Source organism: Coprinopsis cinerea (genome assembly GCF_000182895.1).
Source record: "Coprinopsis cinerea okayama7#130 chromosome 7 map unlocalized cont3.7, whole genome shotgun sequence".
NCBI lineage: Eukaryota > Fungi > Basidiomycota > Agaricomycetes > Agaricales > Psathyrellaceae > Coprinopsis > Coprinopsis cinerea.
Genome location: NW_003307538.1, coordinates 703,247 through 726,295, shown reverse-complemented (window position 1 = coordinate 726,295; position 23,049 = coordinate 703,247). Strand labels below are relative to the sequence as shown.

The following is a 23,049-nucleotide window of genomic DNA, read 5'->3' as shown; positions in this document are numbered from 1 at the left end:
CGGCGCTCGGTATTATAAAGGTCGTTCAAATCACCCTCCCACGTCACCAGGAGTCTGTCTTTAGCAACTTGCTGCAGTCTTCATGGACAAATCTTCTACTATCTGTACATCCGGAGAGTCTGAATGCAAGGTATGCGTCCGCGCGCCCACTACTACATGACGATCGTGGCTAAGGAACTTGTCTGTAGGTCGTCGACGAGCATTCGGAATCACCAGGTATGTATATCGCCAATCGTTTTGTCTTGTCATAAGGGCTCACTAATCATAGCCCAAGGTGAATCCACTCAAGGCGAGGATGAGCTAGAGGGAGCTTTGTCCTGCGTGAATGATATTTTGGATGAGGCCACAAAAGAAATGGAGGGCATCGCACTTGAAAAAGCTATCATTGTGCTACGGGGCGCCATCCGCGACGAAAAGGATGAGGGAACACGGGCGACGGCTGAAGTTGGCCTGATCAAAGCGCTTGTAACCCGGTTCGCTCGATATGGATGGGTGGACGACTGGGTGGAATCAGTGAACCTCTTGCAGATGGAGGGGTTGAATCCGTTCTCGTGCACGGTGAGTGAAAAAGCATCAACCACATTCAACCATGCAGTAAACCCCTGACGATGCCCACTGGCAGGGTGAATCACCAATATCTGGCTCACGGGGCGCTCGTGATGTCTCGCTGGCGCTCAAATCTCTCCGAGAGTATCGACAATCCATCGACATGCCCAAGTTAGAGACCGCAATCGTTGTCGCCAATGAAGCTCTCGCTTCGTGTGACGACAAGAGCAACAGTCGAGGTCATCTATTGCTACGGACTGGGAACGCCCTGATTCTTAAGTACCTGGCGTCCGATGACGAGGCCAATCTGGATTTGGCTGCGGAAACATTTCAGGATGCTAAACGGCTTGCCAGAAGCGGCAATCCAACGCTCTTCTTTGCACTTCTCAATCTCCAGCAGATCGCCTGCATCAGGTTCATGGAATGCAAAGGAGAGGAATCGGTTTGGAGGCTGGAGTTGAAGCAGTTGCGAGAGGAAATGGTTCCCAAGGACGATAAGGGGGTGGACGCGTACATTCTGGGATCCCAGTTGATGGAAGGCGATAGACTGCAGCTGGAGGAATCCATCTCGTATTTCCGTCAGTCCCTTTCACTTCGATCGCCAGGCCATCCTAGACGCCATGAGGTACTCTCCCATTATGCCATGGCCCTATGGAAACGATTTCATTACACCGGCGACTTACGCGACTTGGAAGAGTGCATCACACTCTACAGGGAAGCGGTACTCTCCCTCCGCCCTCCAGCCTACCCCGATCACCCCGACTCTCTCGATAACCTGGCAAGCTTCCTTTTCACTCGCTTCCAACACAAGGGTGACTTCTGCGACTTGGAAGAGTGCATCACATTGCACAGGAAAGCACTCACCCTCCTCCCTCCGGGTCATCCAGCCCGCCCCCGCTCGCTCATCCATCTAGCAACTACGCTTTCCGCCCGGTTCCAGAAAAAGGGCGACTTCCGCGACCTGGAAGGGTGTGTCACAGTGCTCAGGGAAGCGCTCGATCTCCGCCCTCCAGGACACCCCGGCCGGCCCAGCGCGCTGGACAGTTTGGCAAACTCCCTTGCCACTCGGTTCCAGTGGAAAGGCGACGCTCGCGACCTGGACGAGTGTGTCACATTGCACAGGGAAGCGCTCGCTCTCTTCCCTCGGGGCCACCCCGACCACCCCGGCTTGCTCAACAACCTGGCAAACGACCTTTCCACCCGGTTCATGCACAAGGGCAACTTCCGCGATATGGAAGAGAGTATAGAATTGCACAGGGAAGCGGTCTCGCTCTATCCTCCAGGTCACCCCAACCGCGCCAGGTCAATCAATAACCTGGCAAACTCCCTTTCCACCCGGTTCCAGCACAAGCGCGACTTCAGTGACCTAGAAAAGAGCATAGAATTGCACAGAGTAGCTCTCTCTGAGCACTCTCCAGGCCACCCCAACCGTCCCAGGTCGATCATGAATTTGGCAAGCTCACTTTCCACCCGGTTCAAGCACAAAGGCGACCCCCGAGACCTAGACGAGTGTGTCACATTATTCAGGGAAGTGCTCTCTCTCAGCCCTGCCGGCCACCCCGACCGTCCTCGCTCCCTCAACAACCTGGCAGACTCGCTTTCTGACCGGTTCCAACACAATGGTAACTGCTGCGACCTGGAAGAGTCTATCGACCTGCACAGGGAAGCGCTCGCTCTCCTCCCTCCGGGCCAACCTGACCGCCCCAGCTCGCTCAACAACCTGGCGAACTCCCTTTCCACCCGCTTCGAGCGCAAGAGCGACTTCTGCGATTTGGAAGAGTGTATCGCATTGCTCAGGGAAGCGCGCGATCTCATCCCTCGGGGCCACCGAAGTCGCCCTATATCGCTCTACAACCTGGCAAGAGCTCTCTCCACCCGCTTCCAACTCAAACATGACTTCCACGACCTGGAGGCGGGCATTGCAGCCCTGCGGGATGCGCTTCTTCTGTGTTCACATCCAGGTCTTGCCGTTGGAAGCAAGCCTGATTCCAGTTACCCGTGGGCTGATCATCCCTTTCGGCTTACTGTGATTGAGGCCCTTGCGACCGCTCTCAAAGCCAGGTCCCATGCGACCAGCGATGACAGTATTCTGGAAGAAATATACGAACTTCTCAGGTCTGGCACTCAGTCCCAAGCGGCGTCGCCATTGGCGAGGCTGGACCATGCCAGATACTGGAGTTCAACGTGCCGAGAGTTCGATCGTTTAGATATGGCGCTGGAGGCTTACAACTATGCCATAGAAGTGCTCCCCCTGTTAGCCTCTCTCGACCTCACACTGGAACAGCGCCAAAACGTCCTCGTCCATGCAAAAGATCTGTCGAGGGACGCAGTACAGTGCGCGATTGAGCAGGGACAGTTGGAGACGGCGGTTGTCTTTCTCTCCACCGCACGATCAGTTTTCTGGTCTCAAGCTCTCCAATTCCGGGGATCTCTGGACCGACTCGACGCCCTCCACCCTGATTTGGCGTCAGAGCTGCGTTCGGTTACTCGCCAACTGGAAATTGCAACGAACGAAAACCCTCACTCCCAACCGGCATCGGCTCACGGCCTGTCACGACGTCCATACCTTCTCGCACAGAAGAGAGAAGAAATCATCGCACGGATTCGGGCGACTGACGACTTTCAGGACTTTCTCCTCCCTCCTTCCTTCGACACACTCAAGAGCGCTGCCAGGGATGGTCCGATTGTCTTCCTGAACGCCAGCAGGTACGGATGTGACATCCTGATTATGAAACAGGATGCCACCTTGCATCGTCATCGACTGTCCACAGACGTGAATCAAATTGTTGGTTTGACGGATGCGACTCAGCAGTTATCGCGAGGGCAGGCGGTTGGGAAACAACTTCAGCGCAAGATTGACGACTTCTGCCAAATCGAAACCCGAAACGCTCGCTTGCAGTTACGTCGCAGGAACAGAGGCACAGCGGACGACGACTTCAAGCAGCTTCTCGAAATCCTCTGGGATGTCGTAGCGCAGCCAGTTGTCAAAATCCTCGGATTGCAGAAGGTACAGTCCTGGTCGTCATCGATTTTACTCGGATACCCGAATTTCGCTGACTAAACTCTCAGACCGACAACCCGCAAAGGCTATGGTGGTGCCCAACAGGTCCTTTCGCATTTCTTCCCATCCATGCTTCTGGGATTTATTCCAACAACCCTGAAGTGTCCGACTGTTTGTCGGATTATGCCGTTTCTTCGTATTGCTCTTCTCCGCAAGACCTGATCGCTCCACCACCAACGCCGAATCCCGACTATGAGATGCTCGTCGTTGTCGAACCAGGAGATTCAGGGCCGAGTATACACTGCCTTCCATTCACCATGGAGGAGTTGAAGAAGATTCAGCGTCGAATCCCGCATGAACGGCATTTGGTTACTCGCATAGGCTCAGCAGAGACTCCCTCCAACCCCGACACAATCTTGGGCCACATCAACTCAGCCTCTATCGTTCATTTTGGGTGCCACGGATCTCAAGATTTCTCGAACCCGTTGGATAGTTCTTTGATCCTCAGCGGGGGTCGTCTCACTATGGGATCGTTGATACGAGGATGCCGCACTTCTAATGCTGCCCTTGCCTACCTGAGTGCCTGTGAGACTGCGATGGGAGACCAAGAACGGCCCGATGAATCTCTCTCTTTGGCTGCGACTATGCAGTTCGCCGGCTTCCGAAGCGTTGTCGCGACGATGTGGTGAGTTGGTCCCATTGATTCAGTGCTCAAAGGTTTTGACTGATGAATTGCTGGGACTTAGGGCAATCCAAGACGAAGATGCGCCTATCGTAGCCGACGTCTTCTATGATCACCTCTTTCGCCATGGTACAGCGGCTTCTCCTGATATAACTGATGCAGCGTATGGTCTGCATCTTGCGGTGAAGAGGCTGCGCGACCTTGGAAGACCGTTTCACCAATGGGTCCCCTTCGTTCATCATGGGATTTGATTTTCAGTGCATGCATTGTGCCCATATCTCACGAGTCTCCACTACCAACTAACAACATGTACCATTTGTTTGCTATGTATTACATTTCGAACTACCGCGATAGAGCCCTGTGTCCGTTATTCAAGTTGCGAGTCGTGATTGGTATGGTCGGTTGGAAGACTGCGAGTTTTTCCTGGAAATCGGTTGCAGCTGAAGGAGATCCGTAACCCAAGGGCTCTCTGTGGAGGAGCATGACAACCATATCAACGCCAATTGACCTCCTAGCTAGAACGAAGCCAAATGCGTCGCCGAAGAGAACTCCTGCGTGCCAGATGATAGGGGCTGGTAACAAACAAGGGCAAATTGATGGCAACAGATTCGAGCAATAGAGGTTGTCCGTGGTTGGAAGGGTACCATGACTGGAAACGAGTTCGTTTCATAAGAAGCAAGGGTCACCGGTCACCTGTGACAAAACCCGACTAAAAGCCTTAGGACGTGGCTGACATCACTGAGAAAAAAGGTGAGTAACCTATGAATTCAATGCTACTTCCTATTCTCACCCAATTCTAGATCATAGTTCTAAAGCCCACGATATGTTGCGCTACTTCTACACATAATAAACACTTATGTTGAAGACCCTTGTCTTTCTCCCCCATCAAGATCCTCTGTCAGGGAGGCCAAGCGGTCCCAATGCCCAGTCCCAACGCCGCTGCAGCAGGATCGTCACCTACGCATGCCCGGTCGGCCAAACAGCCCTCAGGGTCCGCGAAATGCCTTACATTAGATGAGGACGAGGTCAGCCAATGCGGTCTCCCTGCAACAAAGGGGCCACCAGGCCAACGCAGATGCAACGTCCACCATAAACAGTATCAACGGCTTTGCAAGGACTACAAAGCTGCGCAAGCCCGAGTGGACACAGTCAGGGACGGCCAGCTCTTACCCACCAAAGAGCAGATCAGCCAAATCAACGACTATTCGGTGGCCCGCCAGAAGCTGAAGTGGCTGGAGGACTACGTTGAAGCGATTCGGGTGGAGCGGTATGGCAGAAAGATCCATGGGACCCGCTTCTTTCTGAAGAGTATGTTCATTTTCGAGTCAAATGGGCTCCCTGCTAAATGGACTCGTTAGTGGACACTGGACACAAAACGCGCATCAACGTATTGGCCAAAGAAATGGAGAAAGTCAACGAACTCCGCTTTCTCCTCAGCACTCGAGCCCTTGATTTATACGCTGACGAACACCCCGAGGCTGAATGGGCTCGACGGATGGCAAATGGCACGGAGAGAAGCAGCCGAGGAACAGATCCGGGCTTTAGCAAGCTGAAGGAAGAGGCGTTTGAACGTGGATCTCTTCCGGAGATTGATGAGGAGCTCGACCAGCAGATGAGCAGACTGAGCACCTCCGATGCTAGTGTCAAGGCTTCATCTGAGGACGACGACCTTATCTACCTCAAGATTCAAGCGTACGTATGTCAATTCGTTCCTTTGTCACCCTCTAACAGCAAGACCTTACAGCGACAGGCAGAAGATTTGGTACACCTTTCAGCCAATGTTTGAACCGGAAGCAGCTGCAGCTGCGATGCTTGCTGAGCTCACAAGCCTTGGGGATACGCCATCCCAACCCATCATTCAATACCACGCTCGAATCGCAAGTTTGACGACGATGCAGTACCTCCGACGCGCAATCTTTCATGACAGCATTCTTCTCTACAAAGCTATCGACAAGGTTTCCTTCAGAGACCTTTTCTTTAGCAAAGACTTCAACTTCGAGGATGCTATTGACTTGTTCGTTCACCTTCTGCGGAGGTACTACGTCGGGCTTCCCTGGATGAAGGACTCCATCTATGAGGCTCTGGAGATTTTCCACACGAACGATCAAGCAAGAACCGCCAACCTGGGTAAATTGGGTAGGTGTTTAAACTTTCTTTGCGAATGTTAACTCAACAACCCTTGTAGAGAATCGCTTTCAGATCTTGTATGGATGGATTTACAACGCGCGACATGTCAAGCCGATTTCGAACGAAGTGTGGTGGGTAAGTCCAATCAGTTTCCGAGTCGATTACGATCAGGCGAATCTGAAGCTGTCTCTCTAGATACTATTCCAGATGGTGGGATTTGAACAGAACACGGAGAATCGCTTCGTCAGGATATGCAACACCTACGACGATGTTATTGGGTTCCTTTCGATGGCTTCCATGGGCGTCAAAACAAAGACTCCGAAAGCTCCTGCAGGCAATCGCAAACCACTGTCCTCTTCAGCACCCCGCATGCATCTTTCACTGTCTGGTGTAATCGTTGCCGACATGGTATCACCGAAAAGGGCCTGGAGTTCATCGATTGCTGAAACCGTAATCCCAGCTAGCCGTAGGGAGAACGTTGTTTGGGCAGAAATGGAAGATCGGGCGTACATGTTTGGAGCAGTTCGGCTTGATGAAGACCCATTCACCGACAAGTTCTTGCACGAGCTGCGCTCCCGCCCGCAGGATTTCCAGTTACTCATTTGGAACGAGACAAAACCAGACACTAGTGTCGAGGAATATGGGTCTGCTGAAAATGGGAAGGCCTTGCCGCAGAAGCGCGGAAGGCTATTTGAGGCACCTCCCCACCCAGTACCATCCGAGGGTCAAGGGCCTTGGAATCCAGGACAAAGAAGCGCGCGCGATATCTTATTTTCACCGGGAGGGAGTTCGGTGGGTCCACGGGGCTACATATCTACCCTGAGGACGGGAGAAAAGGGTTGGTTCTTCTCTGACAAGAAGTTCCCAGTGCGATACATCGTCATTTTGGACACCAAACCCCATCGAGATGTTTCGACCCTCAGTCTTCATGTTGCGTGGGCGGCTCTACGTGCAGGAGGCTATGGCAGCGGGGAATTCACCATGGACAAATACAAGAAAGCGTCCAATGACATGTTCGACAAGTGTGCCAAGGAGCGACTCGCGTTTATGAAGGCGCCTTTCTACTCGACATGGGAAACGACGAAGATGGAATGAGAGGGGGTTTGGGAAAAGAAGTGTTCGGACGGGACAGACATATCGCCTCGGGCTTTGTATTGTCTTTGGAGCTGAATGGTATCGAATGTATCTCTGTTTTGACTGTTCGAAGAGGTCGGAATGTAAATAATAACATTGCAGGCTGTCCCACTTGGGCTAGGGTTCAGGCGATCGTTTGGGCATTTGACGACGTGTTTCTACCTTGAATACCGGCGTTGTACGCTGTACAGCTGCAAACGTAAAGGGTTTCTACTATCACGGTTACCCTGGCTAAATATGTGGGTGTCCTGTCAATGAACCAGTGTCGAGTGCCCAGCTTTTTGTACTACGTGCGCCTACAGTGTACACACCGTCGTCAGCGATACCTATTGTCTTTCAACGGACTGGGCAATATCTTATCGGTAATTAAAGCGGCTGTAGGGTATCCAGTCATTTCGCAACTTCCAATACCCCTAGGAGAACAAAGTGTGTGTCAATGTAACACCGCCCTTTCCTTGAAGAGCGCTAGAGAATTACTTACTGGTCGTACCCTCAGACCAGGATATCCAGGTATAAAAGTACTCATTCTTTCAACTTTTAATCTCCACACAACTGCGATAAGCCTACTTCCATCCTCAAGACGTACACACTCGACGTATACAACCACTCGCATTTCAACAAGTTGGACGATGCATAATCTCAAGAACGCCGCCATTTCGGGCTTCGCTACCTTCGCAGGTGGAGCGGTCGTGTTCAACGGCGCAAGCGATCCAGACCCGCCCGTACAGGCCACGCCCCTCAACCTTGAAGGAGTGGCTCTTGGTGGCCACGCCATTATAGCGGGGAGTAACGTATACGACCCGCAGGCCAACGAGAGATTGAAGTTAGTCCTCGCCCACGAAGAAAGAATGCACGAACAAAGACAGCACGAACAAAGACTGGCACAGTTATCAGGAAGTAAGTGCCGTATTAGATTGGGGCTTTCTGATCGAAACTAACGTGTCCTATAGTTAATACCCTTCGGCCGAAGGTGGGGAGTACTATTGGAGTCCCTCCACCCTCAGGCGCGCCTAGCCAGACTACAGCGTCCTCGGCACCTCAAGAGGAGGATGCTAAGACTGAGACGAAGGCAGGCTCTGGAGATCCCACCGTCCAGGCAACAATTCCTCCGGAGCTCGCGACTCCAAACACGGCACCCTCAACACCTGAAGAGGAGGATAGCATCGAGGCGACGACAGGAACGGGGGAGCTCACCCAGCAAACTGCAGTCCCTCCAGCTAACCCCCCGATAAATCCAGATCTGGAGAGACCCATGCCTAAGAATGTCCTATTCCCTGGCATCAGAGCAGTATTCAAACGGGTCTACAACAAATCCAAGCGGCTCCAAACTGCCTACCGCTCACTGGCCCGCCGCAACTTGACGCCTACCGCCTAGCTAGGAAGGAGACATGGACCTCGCTTTTCCTCTCTTCACGCGATTCTTTTTCTTTTCGTTCTGAATTGGACTCATGCATTCTGGTTTTTCCAGCTTCCTTGGACGATTTATCTACGACTGTGACCGGTACATTGAATTAGCCTGGACCTTTACGAGTTCCAATGGTATACTACTAGTATGTTAAATAATACAGCCGCCTTGTGTGATTGTGAACCAGCCCTCTGAGCGGAAACTTTATCTCTCAGCAACCGTCAGCGCTCAGCACTGATTAATCCTCAGGATAGAACAAAGACCTGAGGGGCATTGCCGAGGGAATTCGCTGAAACTCGCGGCCAAATGCCACATTGCCTCTTTGTGGGTGCAGCGTTCTCAAACATTGCATGTCCGCGGTACATACGTTGCTAGGGGCTCGCTTCGGAGCAGTTACAATAAGAAGTATTGTTTTCCTCTGGCCAATTCAGTCCCTGCAACGTTGGTGTGGACATTGGGCAAGGAATCAGTCCCCCGAGTTGTGGGCGCTTATGTTATTTGGCTGTCACGCGCCAGGCAAATAAGCGCACGTTTGGCCAAACACTGAAAGTGATGCCAGTCGCTCTGTGACCAGGTACTTACTACTATGGTAGACATCCATATAGTCGATTGAGCTCGAGTGGAACAATTATCGCCTGGATCTCCATTCGGTGAGTATCATATTCACTCTGGAATCTGTATGTACACGTTGTGGGTTGCATGGTGTGCACGTTGTCAATGCAGACAATTGTCCGGTGCTTACAATCTCCTCGCCTGAACAACGCTCACCCGATCCAGAATAACGCTGGAAGATGGAAGATAACGATGCAGAAAAATGTCCGAACTCAACTAGGTCTGAATGAATGTTGCGAGCCGTCTAAAGCTTCGCACTTCGATGAACCAGGGGGCAGGTCATGTCTACACGGCACCCAATCCTCTCATGTTTCCCGCTTGATCAACGAAAGGTAGGTCCCAATCACATTTCACTATGAGCGCGCTGACTTTGAACCACAGTCATTTGGGCACATGTGACACGAACGCACCGCTGAAGTGCGGCCCACAAACATTTAATACTTAACGGCTAGAAAACGAGTGGCCCCCAAGTACCCTTGCATAGCACCGCTGCCTCTCAGTTCAGTCAAAACAGAATCGCCCCAAGGTCCACGCTCCTACCTAGGCTCTACGATGGTCGTCAGAATCAGCGGCACTGTTGGGGGTTATGCCCAGATTGCTGGCAGGCATGTCCTAAATGGCACAACTGTTGTCCCCGAGGAAGACGTGGGCAAGCCCGTCCAAGACGTTATCATCGATAAAGACGCCGCTGTCGGTGGCTACTTCCAGGCTGCGGGAGGTACTGTCGTCAACTCGCCGGAGGTTATCTATGCTCGAGCCCATGGAGCCATGTTTCCCAATCCTCCCAACCCCGGATACGGAAATGGTGAGTTTTTGTCGTTGCTTTACCACCAAGCTCGTCTGACTCCTGAACTTGACTCGTGCTCTAGGGCCAGTGCTACCCATGGCACCAGTATTTCCCGTGGCACCAGCTACCGCTCCCATGCTCGTTGAGGGAGTGAACGTGGCTGATCAAATTCACAGACTGCTAACCGCACAACACATCTCCACATCTAACTCCATCAACGACTCGCGGACATCCGAGGAAAGAGTCGATCCAACCTCCGATGGCTGCGATGGACCAATCGTAACAAACGGAAGTATCACGACAACGATACATGTTACAGCAGCTCCAGCGAACGAGGTCACGGCCACCCCCGCCATGCCCCAAGCGATGCCAATGCCGATGCCAGCAATAGTGCAACATAGTGCAGTCCCAGTAGTGGAGCAAGCCGAGAACCAAACCATCGCTGCGCCCCTGCAGACAGACACCCTCACGGTTCCAAATGACCCAGTGGTCGATAACATTTCGCTGGCTTCCCAAGCCAGGTCTGATCGTCGTCAGCTGTTCCCTGGTATTAGGGCCCATGCGCGACGAGCGAGGAGGTTTCTTAAGGCATGTTTCCAGTCCTAGGTCGATCGTCGATTGTAGGGTCGCGATTATCATTTCCCCCTATTTGTATTGTACATCAATGTGCACGAATTGTAACGACCCAATCAATAATGAATCTACCATCGCGCGATACACAACGACTCGGAAAACCGGAAGCTTCAATCACAACACCATCCAAAACCCCGCCCCGACGATCCCCTCGACCTACAATTAAGCGCCCGGGCTACTAGTAGTCGGTGGTCCTTAGTATCCGACTCGGAAGCCATCATCGTTCAGGCAAGAGATGAAGTAGTCCACTGGGGACCTGGGGTGACCTGGGACCATCGCGACTCGAGAATAGATGGTAATACGAATACTTGAAATATAGAGGGAGCCAGCGTTTGCGACCTAGGGCACACCAGCGCGTATTTGGTAATATTATTTGTGGACCTCAACCTGACTAATGTGTACTACACATTCCAGTGTGGTTCCCACCCGCAACTCAACCGCCTTGGATAGATCCATTGACGAGGTATGTGCTGATACTTCCAGTTCTCAATGTACCGTCCTCGCATTCCCGTCCACAAACGCCTTACCTTCCACAGACCTCAGCAGCTTCCTCTCGCCATGGCCAAAGACCAAAATTGGCGCCTACCTCTCGAGATCATATACCATATCCTCGCCTTCCTATTCGATGAGCATTGTCCACGTATCACGTTGGAAGGATCCTTCCAATGGGGAGTCCAGCGACCCGCCTCCCCTTTTGTACCTCGAGACCTCAAATCGATTTCCCAGACGTGCCGCGCCCTCTCGGAATACACACGTCCGTTCGTTTTTCGTTGCATCCAAATCAGCCCAGAGCCCCGACAGCGAACAGAAAAAAAGGGTGCGCACAAGTTACGGTCGACAATGGAGACATACGTGGATCTCCTACGCATAAATCCTGAAGTCCCCAAGCACGTCGAGTACCTCTTCATCAACGCCTCAATGGAGTACACAACCGCTCTCCGCCCTGAAGAATGCATCCCTCAAATGAAATGGCGTACCTACCTCTCAAATTCAAGTCCCTATTCCAAACTGGTCAAACAAAGAGAAACGTGGACGAAAGCGCTGAAACAACGGTATCCCAAACTCAAATGGCTGGTCCTCGACGTACCCATCAGGTGGAGCGCGCTCGCACCAAATTTCGTACCAGCGTTCTTCCGCCTATTGACTCGGCCGGATGGGTTGGAGGGGCTCGTTCTCAACCCTCGGATGAAGCATTCGAGTGTGCTACGGCGATGCAAGAGCCTTCAGTACCTGGTGTACGGGGGCGAATACGTAGACGGGCCGGCCACCTCCACCCCGGACGCCAAAGCGACGAAGAAGCGACTCAGCGAGCTCCCAACTCTCAAAGTCCTAGACCTGTCGACCTTTGCAACCTCTGGTATGGCAGGATGGTTCGAGAGTGTGTCCACCAGGGCGTTCAATTGTACAAGACTGAAACGATGCCGTATCCCTGTTGGCCGCCGTGAATGCCTACGTACCTACCACATCGACTTCCTGAGGCTGTCTGGGTCAACTTTGGTGCATGTCGAGATCTATTTCAAGAAGGCCTCAACGACTGCATCTCGTTCTGCATGGGGTGAGTGCATTTCGCGTTTTTAAACTCGAACCTTGATTCTAATCCACACCGTGCTTAGAATTTACCCCTCTCGACTTCACCCACTTTCCAAAGTTGAGAACCCTCGTTATATCGGCGCATTTCAGCGAGGGAGAAGGTATCCTCGGTTGGCTCTCACAATCAGTTGCGGCTAGTGGAGGGAAGGTTATCAGCAAGATCGAACTATATATCAGGACGGAAAATGAGGTCCCCTTCAGAGAGGGTCACGTTCCACAATACGATGCAGCTGACCCACCACACCTCATGGAATATTGGACCTCAAAGTGGTCCAGATTGACGGAATATAGGCCGGGCTCGTTGCTGGATGAAGTAGAACTGGCTGCTTTTTTGGACACGCGAAGAACAATACATTGCCCGGACTCGTCAATTATCCCTCTCGGGTCGTATGTCCCCGACATAACACCAGTACAGTAGCAAAAAGACATTCTGGCTCAAATGCGGGCACGATTCTCCGTGGTTCATTGCGCGGCGTTACTTGTAAATGTTGGTATCACCAATTATACTTAATTGTCACAGCCAGCAGAAACAGCATGCTGAGCGCACGAACTCGTCGGCTTCGATTAAGCGCCAAAAGGAGGTCCAGTCCATCAATGATGTTCACCCACACTCGATGATGGGTTGATTTCCCATTTGCAATTCAGGCATCGCCGGCGCTGTTCCTTCCTCCGCAACCCTTTTGCCCTCCCCAAATGCCTATCACCTTCTCCCGTTCGCGCTTGCCCAAAACTGTGACCACAAGCCAAAACTGGCGCATCCCCCTTGAAATCATATACCTCATCCTCACCTTCCTATTCGACGAGCACAGTCCACGGGTCGTGCTGCGAGGCCCAACTTCTGTTCCATGGGGAATCCAGTGGCAGCCCGCGACGCACTTCATATCTCAAGACCTTAAATCAGTTTCGCTGACCTGCCGCGCCCTCGCAGATTACACACGGCCTTTCGTCTTTCGCTGCGTTCAGCTCTCCACCGGACGGTCACTTCGACCCAAGGAGGAGTGGGAAAAGATGCCGATTTGGCAGTGGTACTCAACAGTTGATGCATTCGTGGATCTCCTACGACACTCTCCTCAAGCATCTGAGCACGTCGAGTACCTCTTCATCAGCGGCTGTGAGTTAGCCCCTATCCTCATTGACAGCCCTTACCCTCGAGTCGCCGCGGAGGGGCTACCCAAGTGGCGCCAACGACTCGCAACCTCCTTCCCCTCAACGTGTCCGAGCTTAAAAGTCAAGCAGCGTCTGGAAAAGAAGAAAATGGTGTGGATCGAGGCCCTGAACCGGCGGTACCCCAAGCTCAGATGGCTTGTGTTGGACCTAGGCACCCGGTGGCATCTGGTCGCACCGGATGTCGCACAGGGGCTTCAGCGTCTGTTGAAGGCTGAGAGTCTTGAAGGACTCAGCATCAACCCCTGGTTCATGACACCATGTATGCCGCAGCCGCGCAAGAATCTCAAGTATATGGTATTCGGGGGATGCTTTCTCTCCCGACCGGACGACGAAGCCCTCCGCCCCGACCTCGTTGGATCAGTTGGAGCGACCAGGGTACCCCAATGCGAGCTTCCTGTTCTGAAACTGTTGGATCTGTCCAATACCCAACCATACGGTGTGACCAAGTGGCTCGAGGCGTTGTCAACGAGGACGTTCAATTTAACGAGGTTGGAGAGGTGCCGGATACCGGTTCATAATGGTCAAGGCTGGGTCTTCCCTTTCTACATCGATTTCTTGAAGTTGTGGGGCGGGACGCTGGTTCACATTGCGATATACGTCAAATGGTATGTGTCTGAGCCGAGCAGGCCTGCGAATGGTGAGTACTGGTTCGAGTTCGAGTGTTCAGGGTTGACCAAAGTATCTGGGAATCGTTTCTGATATGTTGCCCAGTATTCACCCCTTTCAACTTCACCCATTTCCCAAAGTTGGAAACTTTTGCGATATCGGCGCATTTCTACGAGGGGGAAGGGTTACTTGACTGGCTCGCGCGTTCGGTAGAGGCCAGTGGAGGGGAGGTGAACTGCAAGATCGAGCTATATCTCAGGGTGCAGAGGGAGGTCCCTTACACGGGGATTCCTATCCCAAAATACGATGTGCACCGCCCACCATATTCCTTGGAAGACTGGATGGCCAGGTGGGACATATTGATGGGCTATGATACTCGGAGCCCGTTGTTGAGGGACGTGGAAATCGCTGCCTTCTTGGACACGCGAAAATCGCTGCACTGCCCGGACTCGCTAATTACCCCTCTCGGTCCATATTCTTCGGAGACACCAATAGTATAGTATTGTAATACATCTTTCCTCGATTTTGAAACCCTGGTGTATGCATTTCGTGCGCGGTTTTAACCATGTCAGGAGATTAAGCGCCCAGAATAGGGGGCCTAGTCCGAGTCGGGATACGCGTCCGGGGTTCGACTCCCGATGTTGCACAGTACACTCGAGAGTAGGTGCGTGCGTTGATCTAGGCCTGCGGGTGGGTTCTGCGCACTAGAGGTACGCCAACGCTGTCCATATCCTTGTGGACCTCACCATGACAGATGCACACCCACATACCGATGATGAATTGATCCCTACTTGCAGAATTGAAGATGATCTGTACACTGTCATCAAGTCCCAACCCATTATATGCAAGACAACTGTGAAAATGATTAACTGACAATGCCCCATCCCCGCCTTCCCCTTCACAACCGCTTTTCGCTCCCCAAATGCCTATCCCTTCTCCGCCTCCGCTCGTCGGAAACTGCGGCTATAAGGCAGACCTGGTGCCTCCCCCACGAGGTTATATACCATATACTCTCTTTTATATTTGATGAGCACTGCCCACGTATTGTGTTGGAAGGTCCTCTCCGGTGGGGAGTGCAACGACCCGCCATGCCTTTCGCACCTCAAGCCCTCAAATCAGTCTCACAGACGTGCCGCACCCTCTCGGAATACACACGTCCGTTTGTGTTTCGTTGCGTCCAGATCAGCCCAGAGCCGCGAAAGCGAGCAGAAAAAACGGGTACTCACAAGTTACGGTCGACAATGGAGACATACGTGGACCTCCTTAAATCCTCAAGTTCCCAAGCACGTCGAGTACCTCTTCATCAGCGCCTCAATGGAGTACACAACCGCTCTCCGCCAGGACGAACGCACCTTTCAACAGAAATGGTGGGCCTACCTCCCAAGCCTCCCCAACTCCAGTTCCAATTCCAACTCCAACGTTAACAACGCCAGACTACTCGCCAAACAAAAATCCGCATGGTCAAAAGCCCTAAACCAACGATACCCCAAACTCAAATGGCTAGTCCTAGACATACCCACCAAGTGTATCGCCCTAGCACCAGCCTTCAGATCATCGTTCATCCATTTAATCAAGACGGAAGGACTGGAAGGACTCGTTCTCAACCCCCGGACGATGACGTCGCGCGTGTTCCGGCGGTGCAAGGATCTCAAGTACATGGTGTTCGGGAGTGAGCATGTAGCCAAGCCGCCCACCATGCCCCTCCGCCCAGAGAGGATACCCCTCCGCGAACTCATAACTGTGAAAGTCTTGGACTTGTCCGCCACCGCAACCTCGGGCATGGAGGGGTGGTTCGAGACTTTGTCCCAGAGGACCTTTAAGTGTACGAGGCTGGAGCGGTGTCGGATATCGGTTGACTATAACCACGGCTTGTTCCGGCGTTTCCATATCGACTTTTTGGAGTTGTCGCGGAGGACGTTGGTGCATATCCAGATATACTTCAAGTGGCATGTGTTTACGCCGTACAGGCCTGCAGAGGGTGAGTTCGTCGTCAGGAAGTATGGGGGTTCGTTTCTGACATGCTGAACATAGGATTCAACCTCTTCAACTTTGCCCACTTTCCCCAGTTGAGAATACTCGCTATATCGGCGCACTTTCCCGAGGGGAAGGGTATCCTTGATTGGCTCTCGAGATCAGTGCAGGCCTGTGGAGGGGATGTGAACTGCAAGATAGAGTTATATTTCAGAGCGGTGAAGGAGGTCCCGTCCAGCCCTCCACAATACGACGTTCAAGAAACCGACTCACCATCCAACTTGGAAGATTGGATTAACGAGTGGGCCAAACGGATGGATCGTAGGCTTGGCCCGGTTCTGCGAGATATCGACATCGCCATCTTCTTGGACATGCGAGACACGCTAGATTGCCCAGACTGGTATGTCGCCCCCGTATATCCCAGATTATACATCCCAGAGAGAAACACGAGCATACCTTCTCGGTACTTAGCATACGATGCCTAGTGAAATGAAATGTTGACGCCATCGAATCTGAATCTCACCGCGCGGTTCTGAATTCTGTCGCACGACAGGGAATGGTGGGTATCCCGCGTTGTCTCCCTCCTTTGCTCCCGAGGTGGGGCGAACCATGAGTGCCCAGAAATGAGCATATGCCGACTATATCGCGTCTCCGACGCATGGATAGGGTGTAGGTCATGGTCATTAAAGGTCTATGGTACAAGTCTGGTAATGCCATGAGCGTTGGGTAAGGGTAGAAAAGGCCTGTCTCTCACCATATTAATCGCGTCGTAAGTTACCCAACTCCATCTCGTCTACCAAAGCCTCCTCCTCCTCTGGTCTCAACGTCGTGACTTTCAGTCCTTCCCTCATCTCCCGCTTGACGCAGAGTTGTTCGGCGATGATGATGGTGAGCGCAGCTCCAACTAGAAGGACTGCATAGAAGAATAGCGAAGTGGGTATCGAGGCGGAATAGTATGTCGTTAGAACCAGGTGGTTGAAGATTAGAGTGAGCGCAAAGTCGAGGATCATGCGGGGTTTTCGGACGATCATGTATACATAATAGATACTTCAAAGGGATTAGCCAAACCTCTAGAGGTGTAAAAAGAGACTTACTCGGCAAAGCAAGCTGCAATCCAGCAAACGGCGATGATCCAGCCACGTATAGGATCGATTCGACCGTCCCACCGCGCCTCGTCGTACCCATACCCGACCTTCTTCCCACCGCTCCACGCCCATCTGTAGCTGTTCCACAGGTTGGCATCTGTCGTTCCTCTGACGGTTGGTCGTCCGGCCATCTCGCGCCAGTCCATGATCATGCCTGGTAGTTCTCGTTTCAGTATACTCCAATGGAAGATTGAGTGAGCATACCGATGTTATAGGGGCCTCCTTCATAGGTCAGAGACACTGGGTCTGCGAATATAGATAGTAATGGTGGAACCAGAATGCATAGTGTCAAATAATGCAGAGTTTGGATAGAAACGATCTAGAAGAGTTCAGATCCTGTCATGGTTCAAAGCAAGTTGAGGATATATACCTGCGAAATGAGGAGAATTGGGTCCCAATTGGCGTTCGTCGCCGACTTTTGAGGGGCCATGGTAGCAACAGCGCGCCTATATCATCTACACGGATAAGTAAAGAGTTGGAATTGAGTGGTGGTTATGGACCAAACTCGGGTTACATGTACACAGCCATGTGCCCATCAAAACTTGGCGGCTTCTGTTGCGCGCTGTCATATTGACCTTTTCCCTCTTCTCTCACCACGATCCGCTATATAAGGCTTCCCCCGAAACTGGACGGCCTTTTGGACGCCCTCATTATTACCCTAAAATGAGGCTGTCAAGTGAAGACGACGTTCTGCATCGTTCGAGCCCAGGAACGCCCGCGGAGATGCGCCAGACCTCCCAAGCAACCGTCGTCGACCCAGCGCTCATTAGGCCCTCAGTTTATTACAACGATGGTCCGTTCGACGCCCCAGGCAGCTCAGACGAGGAGGCAGAGTCCTTGTTGGATGACGACGACAAGGACAGGCCTGACTCGCCTGGCATGGCTGAGCTGGGGCTAGGAAGTGCCAGAAGCACTGTCGACGGACGCAGCATGCGATCCCCACTCAAGCAGGTATGTTTCGTTGATCATTGATCTAGCCCAACCTGTGCTCATCGAGATTGTAGGGCACATCTGCGTCGCTTCGCTGGCTCATTATTGGGCTGGTGGGCCTTGTCGGCCTTGCTGTCGGCATTGGCTTCATCGCCGCTGTCACTTACACGGACGCTCCTTTGGTTCAGGGCTTGCGCAAACTCACGATGGATCATATCTTCAACGGGACATTCTCGGCTCGAACGACGCAGCTGAACTGGGTACCCGAAGGTAAGCCATTTCACCCTTTGCCGTACGATAGATCTTCTATTGGGACTTTGCTCTCGTTTACCTTACTACTTTGTCTACTATACCGTTACGATACAATTTACTTACCATTACTTTACTTTACTATACAAGGGTTGCGCAAGATTACTATGGACCACATATTTAACGGCACCTTCTCCCCTCAATCCACGTCCCTTCACTGGATTCCTGAGGGTACGTCGAGTGACTATGTTTTGCACTACTATACATCTTTCTTTCCCACTCTATCTGGCTTCTTTTCTTGGTTTTCAAAACGAATAGACATTAACCCTATCACGATTACTCGTTGTAGCTGGAGACGGCGTTTTCTCAGTGTCAACAGACGGGTCAATCAACCTGGTCTCACTGAGCACCAATTCGACAAGGAAACTTGTCGACCTTGCGGACATCAGGGATGTACGTATGCCCCACATTGAACCCGCGGCTTCTACTCACGCGGATTATTCCAGGAACAAGGAAATCCACTCGCAATCGCGGATTGGAAAGTGTCACCAGACATGCACCACATTCTCGTTAAAGCCGACTACCGCAAGGTGCGCTAAGGCTTCTCCATATGCTTCCCCGCTTCTAATTCCCCGCACCATATGATCACCAGCAATGGCGCCATTCGAGCTTCGGGAACTACTACGTTCACAACCTCGAAACCAAGCAAACCTGGCCTATCATCCCACCTTCCAGCCCCTCCAAGACCGCGTACGCAACATGGTCCCCCACGGGAGAAGCCATTGCCTATGTCGTAGAGAATGACCTCTATGTCATCCCTACCGCCGACCCCTCCGCCGAGCATATTCGCGTCACCACCACCGGGAACGCGACCTTCTTCCACGGTGTACCCGACTGGGTGTACGAGGAGGAAGTCTTCAGCGGCGACCACGCCCTCTGGTTCTCCCCCGACTCGAGCAAGATCGCTTTCTTGTCCTTCGACGAGACTGAGGTCCCAGAGTTTACTTTCCCGATCTACAACCCCACTGAGGATGCTACGACTGTTAACCCCTATACCACCGAGGTGGTCATGAAGTACCCTAAGCCTGGCTACCCCAACCCAATCGTCTCGGTGCACGTCTTCGACTTAGAGCGCTATCTCAACGAGCACGAAGGCTCCGGCGGGCCCGACGGCACCGAAGTCCTCACCCTCGACTGGCCCAACCGCCAAGCCGCCAACAACAGCGTCATCATGGAAATCGCCTGGCTCTCCAACTCGTCGTTGATCGTCAAGGAGGTGAACAGGAATGCTGATGACGGGCATGCTATTTTGTTCGATTTGTCGAATGAGGAGAGTGTTAGGGCGAGGGCTACGGGACAGATTGTGAGGAAGCTGGGCAAGGATGGGGAGCAGGGTGATGATGGGTGGATTGATGCTGTGGGTATCTTCCTGTTTTGCTTTGGGTATAGGCGTTGATGGTTCGGTGTAGGACCAAGCGATCTATCCTCTGTATCTTCCTGATGGTGAGGACGCGTACCTCGATATCGTACCCAGCAAGGACGGCTTCAACCACATCGCTCTCTTCCGCCCGGCTACCTCCAGCGAACCCCAATGGCTCACCACCGGTGACTGGGAAGTTACCGGCCTGATTCGAGCTGTCGATACCAAGAAGGGTTTGGTGTAAGCCTTCCTCTACCTCTCGTTCATCTAGATCCACGGTTAACTGACCCTCCCACGTAACAGATATTTCACTGCTGCCAAATCTGAGAGACAAGCGTCGATCGAGCGACACCTCTTCTCTGTTCCTTTGCCGCTTGATGGATCTACGCCTGTTGCAACGGATAGTCCTACGCCTTTGACGGATATCACTAAGCCTGGGTACTATGGTACCTCGTTCTCGCCCCAGGCTGGGTACTATGTCTTGACCTATAGTGGACCGAGTGTGCCGTGGCAGCGGGTTATCCAGGTCGACAACTCTTGTGCGTTTCTTTTCGCTTTGGGTCTTCTTGAGTGCGCTTGAGCTGATTCGGCTGTAGCCTTTGAGTATGTATTGAATACCAATGATCGATTGAAGGCTGTCGATGCGGAGTACGAGTCTCCTATCGTCACTTATTCCACTCTTATGAGCGATGGATATGGTGCGCTCTGCTTACCTTCATGATCCCCTATACCTGTACTTACCTTGCTCGCAGAACTCAACGTCAAAGAAACCCGACCTCCCAAATTCGACGACTCGGGCCGCACCAAATACCCCGTCCTCTTCTACGTCTACGGCGGGCCCTTCTCTCAACAAGTCGACGCGCGCTGGCCCCGCACCGCCTGGAGCAACTACCTCGCCGCCGGCCTCGGCTACATCGTCGTCTCGGTCGACGGACGTGGTACCGGCTACAAGGGCCGCAAGCTGCGCAATCCTGTCAAGAACAATTTAGGTTTCTTTGAGACGATTGATCAGATTGAAGCTGCGAGGCAGTATGTGAGGAAGCCGTATGTTGATTCGAAGAGGATTGGGATTTGGGGGTGGAGTTATGGTGGGTTTATGAGTTCGAAGGTTGTGGAGGCGAATGAGGGGGTGCATACGTTGGCTATGGCTGTTGCTGTGAGTTTTCTCTCCGTCTGTGGGATGCTGTTACCTTATCGCTAAATTGGATGCTACCAGCCTGTAACGAGCTGGCTGTTGTACGACACGATCTACACCGAGCGCTACATGAACCTCCCGGCTCTCAACCCCGGCGGCTACGTCAATGCGTCCATCTCGAATGTCACCGGCTTCCACAATGTCGACTACCTCCTTGCCCATGGTAGCGGAGACGATAACGTCCACTACTCCAACTCGGCCCATCTATTGGATATGTTTACCCAGGCGAAAGTTAGGAAGTATAGATTTAGGATGTTTACTGATAGGTGAGCATGCGTTTCGTTCTTTTTTGTTTGCCTGCGTTGTTTGCGTTTTGTGGGCTTCTTTTGTGGGCTTTCCTTTCGTTTCTCTGGGAGCCCTTTCATTTCTCTGGGAGGCTTTGCCTTTCCCTGAGAGCATATCCGTTTCTCTGCGCCCTTTGACGTCGAGTATGATGCGATGAATGACTGTACTGACTGCGGATTGTAGTGATCATAGCATTGCTAGACGTGGAGCCAACCGGGAGGTGTATGAATACCTTACCGCGTTCTTGGAAGAGAAGTGGGGTAAGGGGCCCAAGAGGAGGGGTTAGACGGGATGTGTGCTACTGTTATACCTATACATGGTTTGTATTTATCTTGGTTCCCGCAATGATTTATACCATCTTTGCGTGTAAAGTGAACCCCAGACTGCAATGACGATTATCGAAGGACTTCTATTGGCTGAGGGGTGAGGCAAAATTGACCGACGCCCTGATTGGTTAAGCCGGCGGCTAATTAAAGGAACGGTCTCGACCGTGGTCCAATTGGGATCAGCCTCATTAGCGCCACGCGAGCGCTCCTGGTTGCCACGGAGAACGGGCTGCAACGGGGCAATACGATTGGATGATCGGACGAAGTAGGCTTGGATTGGGCCTTGCTTGGCGCAGTCTTTCCATATTCGGGATGAATTGATGGCATCAAGATGGTCTAGCCCTCGGCCAACTTTCCTTGTTCGATGATTCGCTGTTGGTCTGAAGCTGGTCTAGACTTGCATGAGAAGTGGAATCAGGAATAAGCCAATGGCGGCGGTGGTCGGTCTCCAAGCCGTTTTTGCAGCGGGCTTGTTCTCTCCCACTATCCACTCTCAATTCCTGACCTGTTTTTGGTGTCCTTGACGCTGTTCTGACTGGGCGATTTCACCACCAACCGCGAAAAATTGGAGTTTTTTGGACGAATTTACGACTGGAACGGGCGTTTCGACTGGTGGTGACGCAAGTTGGCTCAGGGAAAGGTTAATTACTGGGGTGCGCCATGCTTTAATTCGTTATTTGAAAGCCACGTTTAACTGACCTTTTTCTCGCGTTTCTTCTTCTAACGTGCCCGTCCGTTGATTTGATATGTGGACCACGCTACTTCAATGCTACCCGTGAACCGTTCATTGGCCACCACGCACCCCTTCCATGATCACCGATATGGCTTCTGGATATCTCGACTTGCCTGCACGCTGCGCCTTCGCCAATTCTTGGTATTACCTCTTGGAATCCCCGTTCGCCGCCTCCTCCCTGGACCCGGACCCCATGGGTGATATCGTGATATTTCGCTCCTCCCATCCACGATCTGATGCCCTCCCCAATTCCCGTTATCTTGTCCTTTATGGCGTCGTTGGCGTTTCGTAGCTGGGGTACTGCGCGTTCTAGGCCTTGACACACGACAGAGACGGACAGAGACAGGCTCCTCGGTATTCGGTAATTGTATGTACTACTTGTCCAAAGTCTTGCGTCGTGGGCTTATCAATTCAATTCAAACGCATCCTTCGCTTCATTCATTTCGTTTTTCTTTCTAGTACCCGCCACACGACCACACTACCAAGGTTTATTTTTGTATCTGTG

The 23,049-nt window shown here is 52.4% G+C and overlaps 8 protein-coding genes across 8 annotated transcripts; 7 read left to right on the top strand and 1 right to left on the bottom strand.

Annotated features, from left to right (window-relative positions):
• Positions 1-82: 82 nt before the first annotated feature.
• Positions 83-7,451, top strand: CC1G_04027 (hypothetical protein; the record flags this gene model as incomplete). Its single annotated transcript, XM_001831084.2, has 11 exons — positions 83-130; positions 189-216; positions 269-558; positions 623-3,553; positions 3,616-4,232; positions 4,294-4,392; positions 5,095-5,537; positions 5,588-5,921; positions 5,974-6,365; positions 6,415-6,491; positions 6,552-7,451. 11 exons carry the CDS (start codon positions 83-85, stop codon positions 7,449-7,451), a joined length of 6,159 nt encoding a protein of 2,052 aa, XP_001831136.2.
• Positions 7,452-8,119: 668 nt separating this feature from the next.
• CC1G_04026 (hypothetical protein) lies at positions 8,120-9,078 on the top strand (the record flags this gene model as incomplete). The annotated part of the gene is made up of 2 exons (XM_001831083.2): positions 8,120-8,387; positions 8,441-9,078. The coding sequence occupies 2 exons, from the start codon at positions 8,120-8,122 to the stop codon at positions 8,863-8,865; spliced, it is 693 nt and encodes a 230-aa protein (XP_001831135.1). The 3' UTR covers positions 8,866-9,078.
• Positions 9,079-10,059: 981 nt separating this feature from the next.
• On the top strand, positions 10,060-10,900 carry CC1G_14790 (hypothetical protein; the record flags this gene model as incomplete). Its single annotated transcript, XM_002910766.1, has 2 exons — positions 10,060-10,312; positions 10,377-10,900. The coding sequence occupies 2 exons, from the start codon at positions 10,060-10,062 to the stop codon at positions 10,898-10,900; spliced, it is 777 nt and encodes a 258-aa protein (XP_002910812.1).
• Positions 10,901-11,767: 867 nt separating this feature from the next.
• CC1G_14789 (hypothetical protein) lies at positions 11,768-12,935 on the top strand (the record flags this gene model as incomplete). The annotated part of the gene is made up of 2 exons (XM_002910765.1): positions 11,768-12,482; positions 12,541-12,935. The coding sequence occupies 2 exons, from the start codon at positions 11,768-11,770 to the stop codon at positions 12,933-12,935; spliced, it is 1,110 nt and encodes a 369-aa protein (XP_002910811.1).
• A 275-nt stretch (positions 12,936-13,210) lies between these two features.
• On the top strand, positions 13,211-14,790 carry CC1G_04024 (hypothetical protein; the record flags this gene model as incomplete). Its single annotated transcript, XM_001831081.1, has 2 exons — positions 13,211-14,321; positions 14,396-14,790. The coding sequence occupies 2 exons, from the start codon at positions 13,211-13,213 to the stop codon at positions 14,788-14,790; spliced, it is 1,506 nt and encodes a 501-aa protein (XP_001831133.1).
• Positions 14,791-15,604: 814 nt separating this feature from the next.
• CC1G_04023 (hypothetical protein) lies at positions 15,605-16,888 on the top strand (the record flags this gene model as incomplete). Its single annotated transcript, XM_001831080.2, has 4 exons — positions 15,605-16,268; positions 16,322-16,674; positions 16,733-16,757; positions 16,815-16,888. The coding sequence occupies 4 exons, from the start codon at positions 15,605-15,607 to the stop codon at positions 16,886-16,888; spliced, it is 1,116 nt and encodes a 371-aa protein (XP_001831132.2).
• A 44-nt stretch (positions 16,889-16,932) lies between these two features.
• Positions 16,933-17,836, bottom strand: CC1G_04022 (hypothetical protein; the record flags this gene model as incomplete). Its single annotated transcript, XM_001831079.2, has 5 exons — positions 16,933-16,965; positions 17,016-17,308; positions 17,356-17,560; positions 17,611-17,725; positions 17,777-17,836. 4 exons carry the CDS (start codon positions 17,834-17,836, stop codon positions 17,020-17,022), a joined length of 669 nt encoding a protein of 222 aa, XP_001831131.1. The 3' UTR covers positions 16,933-16,965; positions 17,016-17,019.
• Positions 17,837-18,069: 233 nt separating this feature from the next.
• CC1G_04021 (dipeptidyl-peptidase and tripeptidyl-peptidase) lies at positions 18,070-21,771 on the top strand (the record flags this gene model as incomplete). The annotated part of the gene is made up of 12 exons (XM_001831078.2): positions 18,070-18,357; positions 18,411-18,606; positions 18,736-18,816; positions 18,935-19,038; positions 19,092-19,175; positions 19,238-20,002; positions 20,055-20,245; positions 20,309-20,544; positions 20,602-20,703; positions 20,758-21,161; positions 21,222-21,466; positions 21,669-21,771. 12 exons carry the CDS (start codon positions 18,070-18,072, stop codon positions 21,769-21,771), a joined length of 2,799 nt encoding a protein of 932 aa, XP_001831130.2.
• Positions 21,772-23,049: the final 1,278 nt, after the last annotated feature.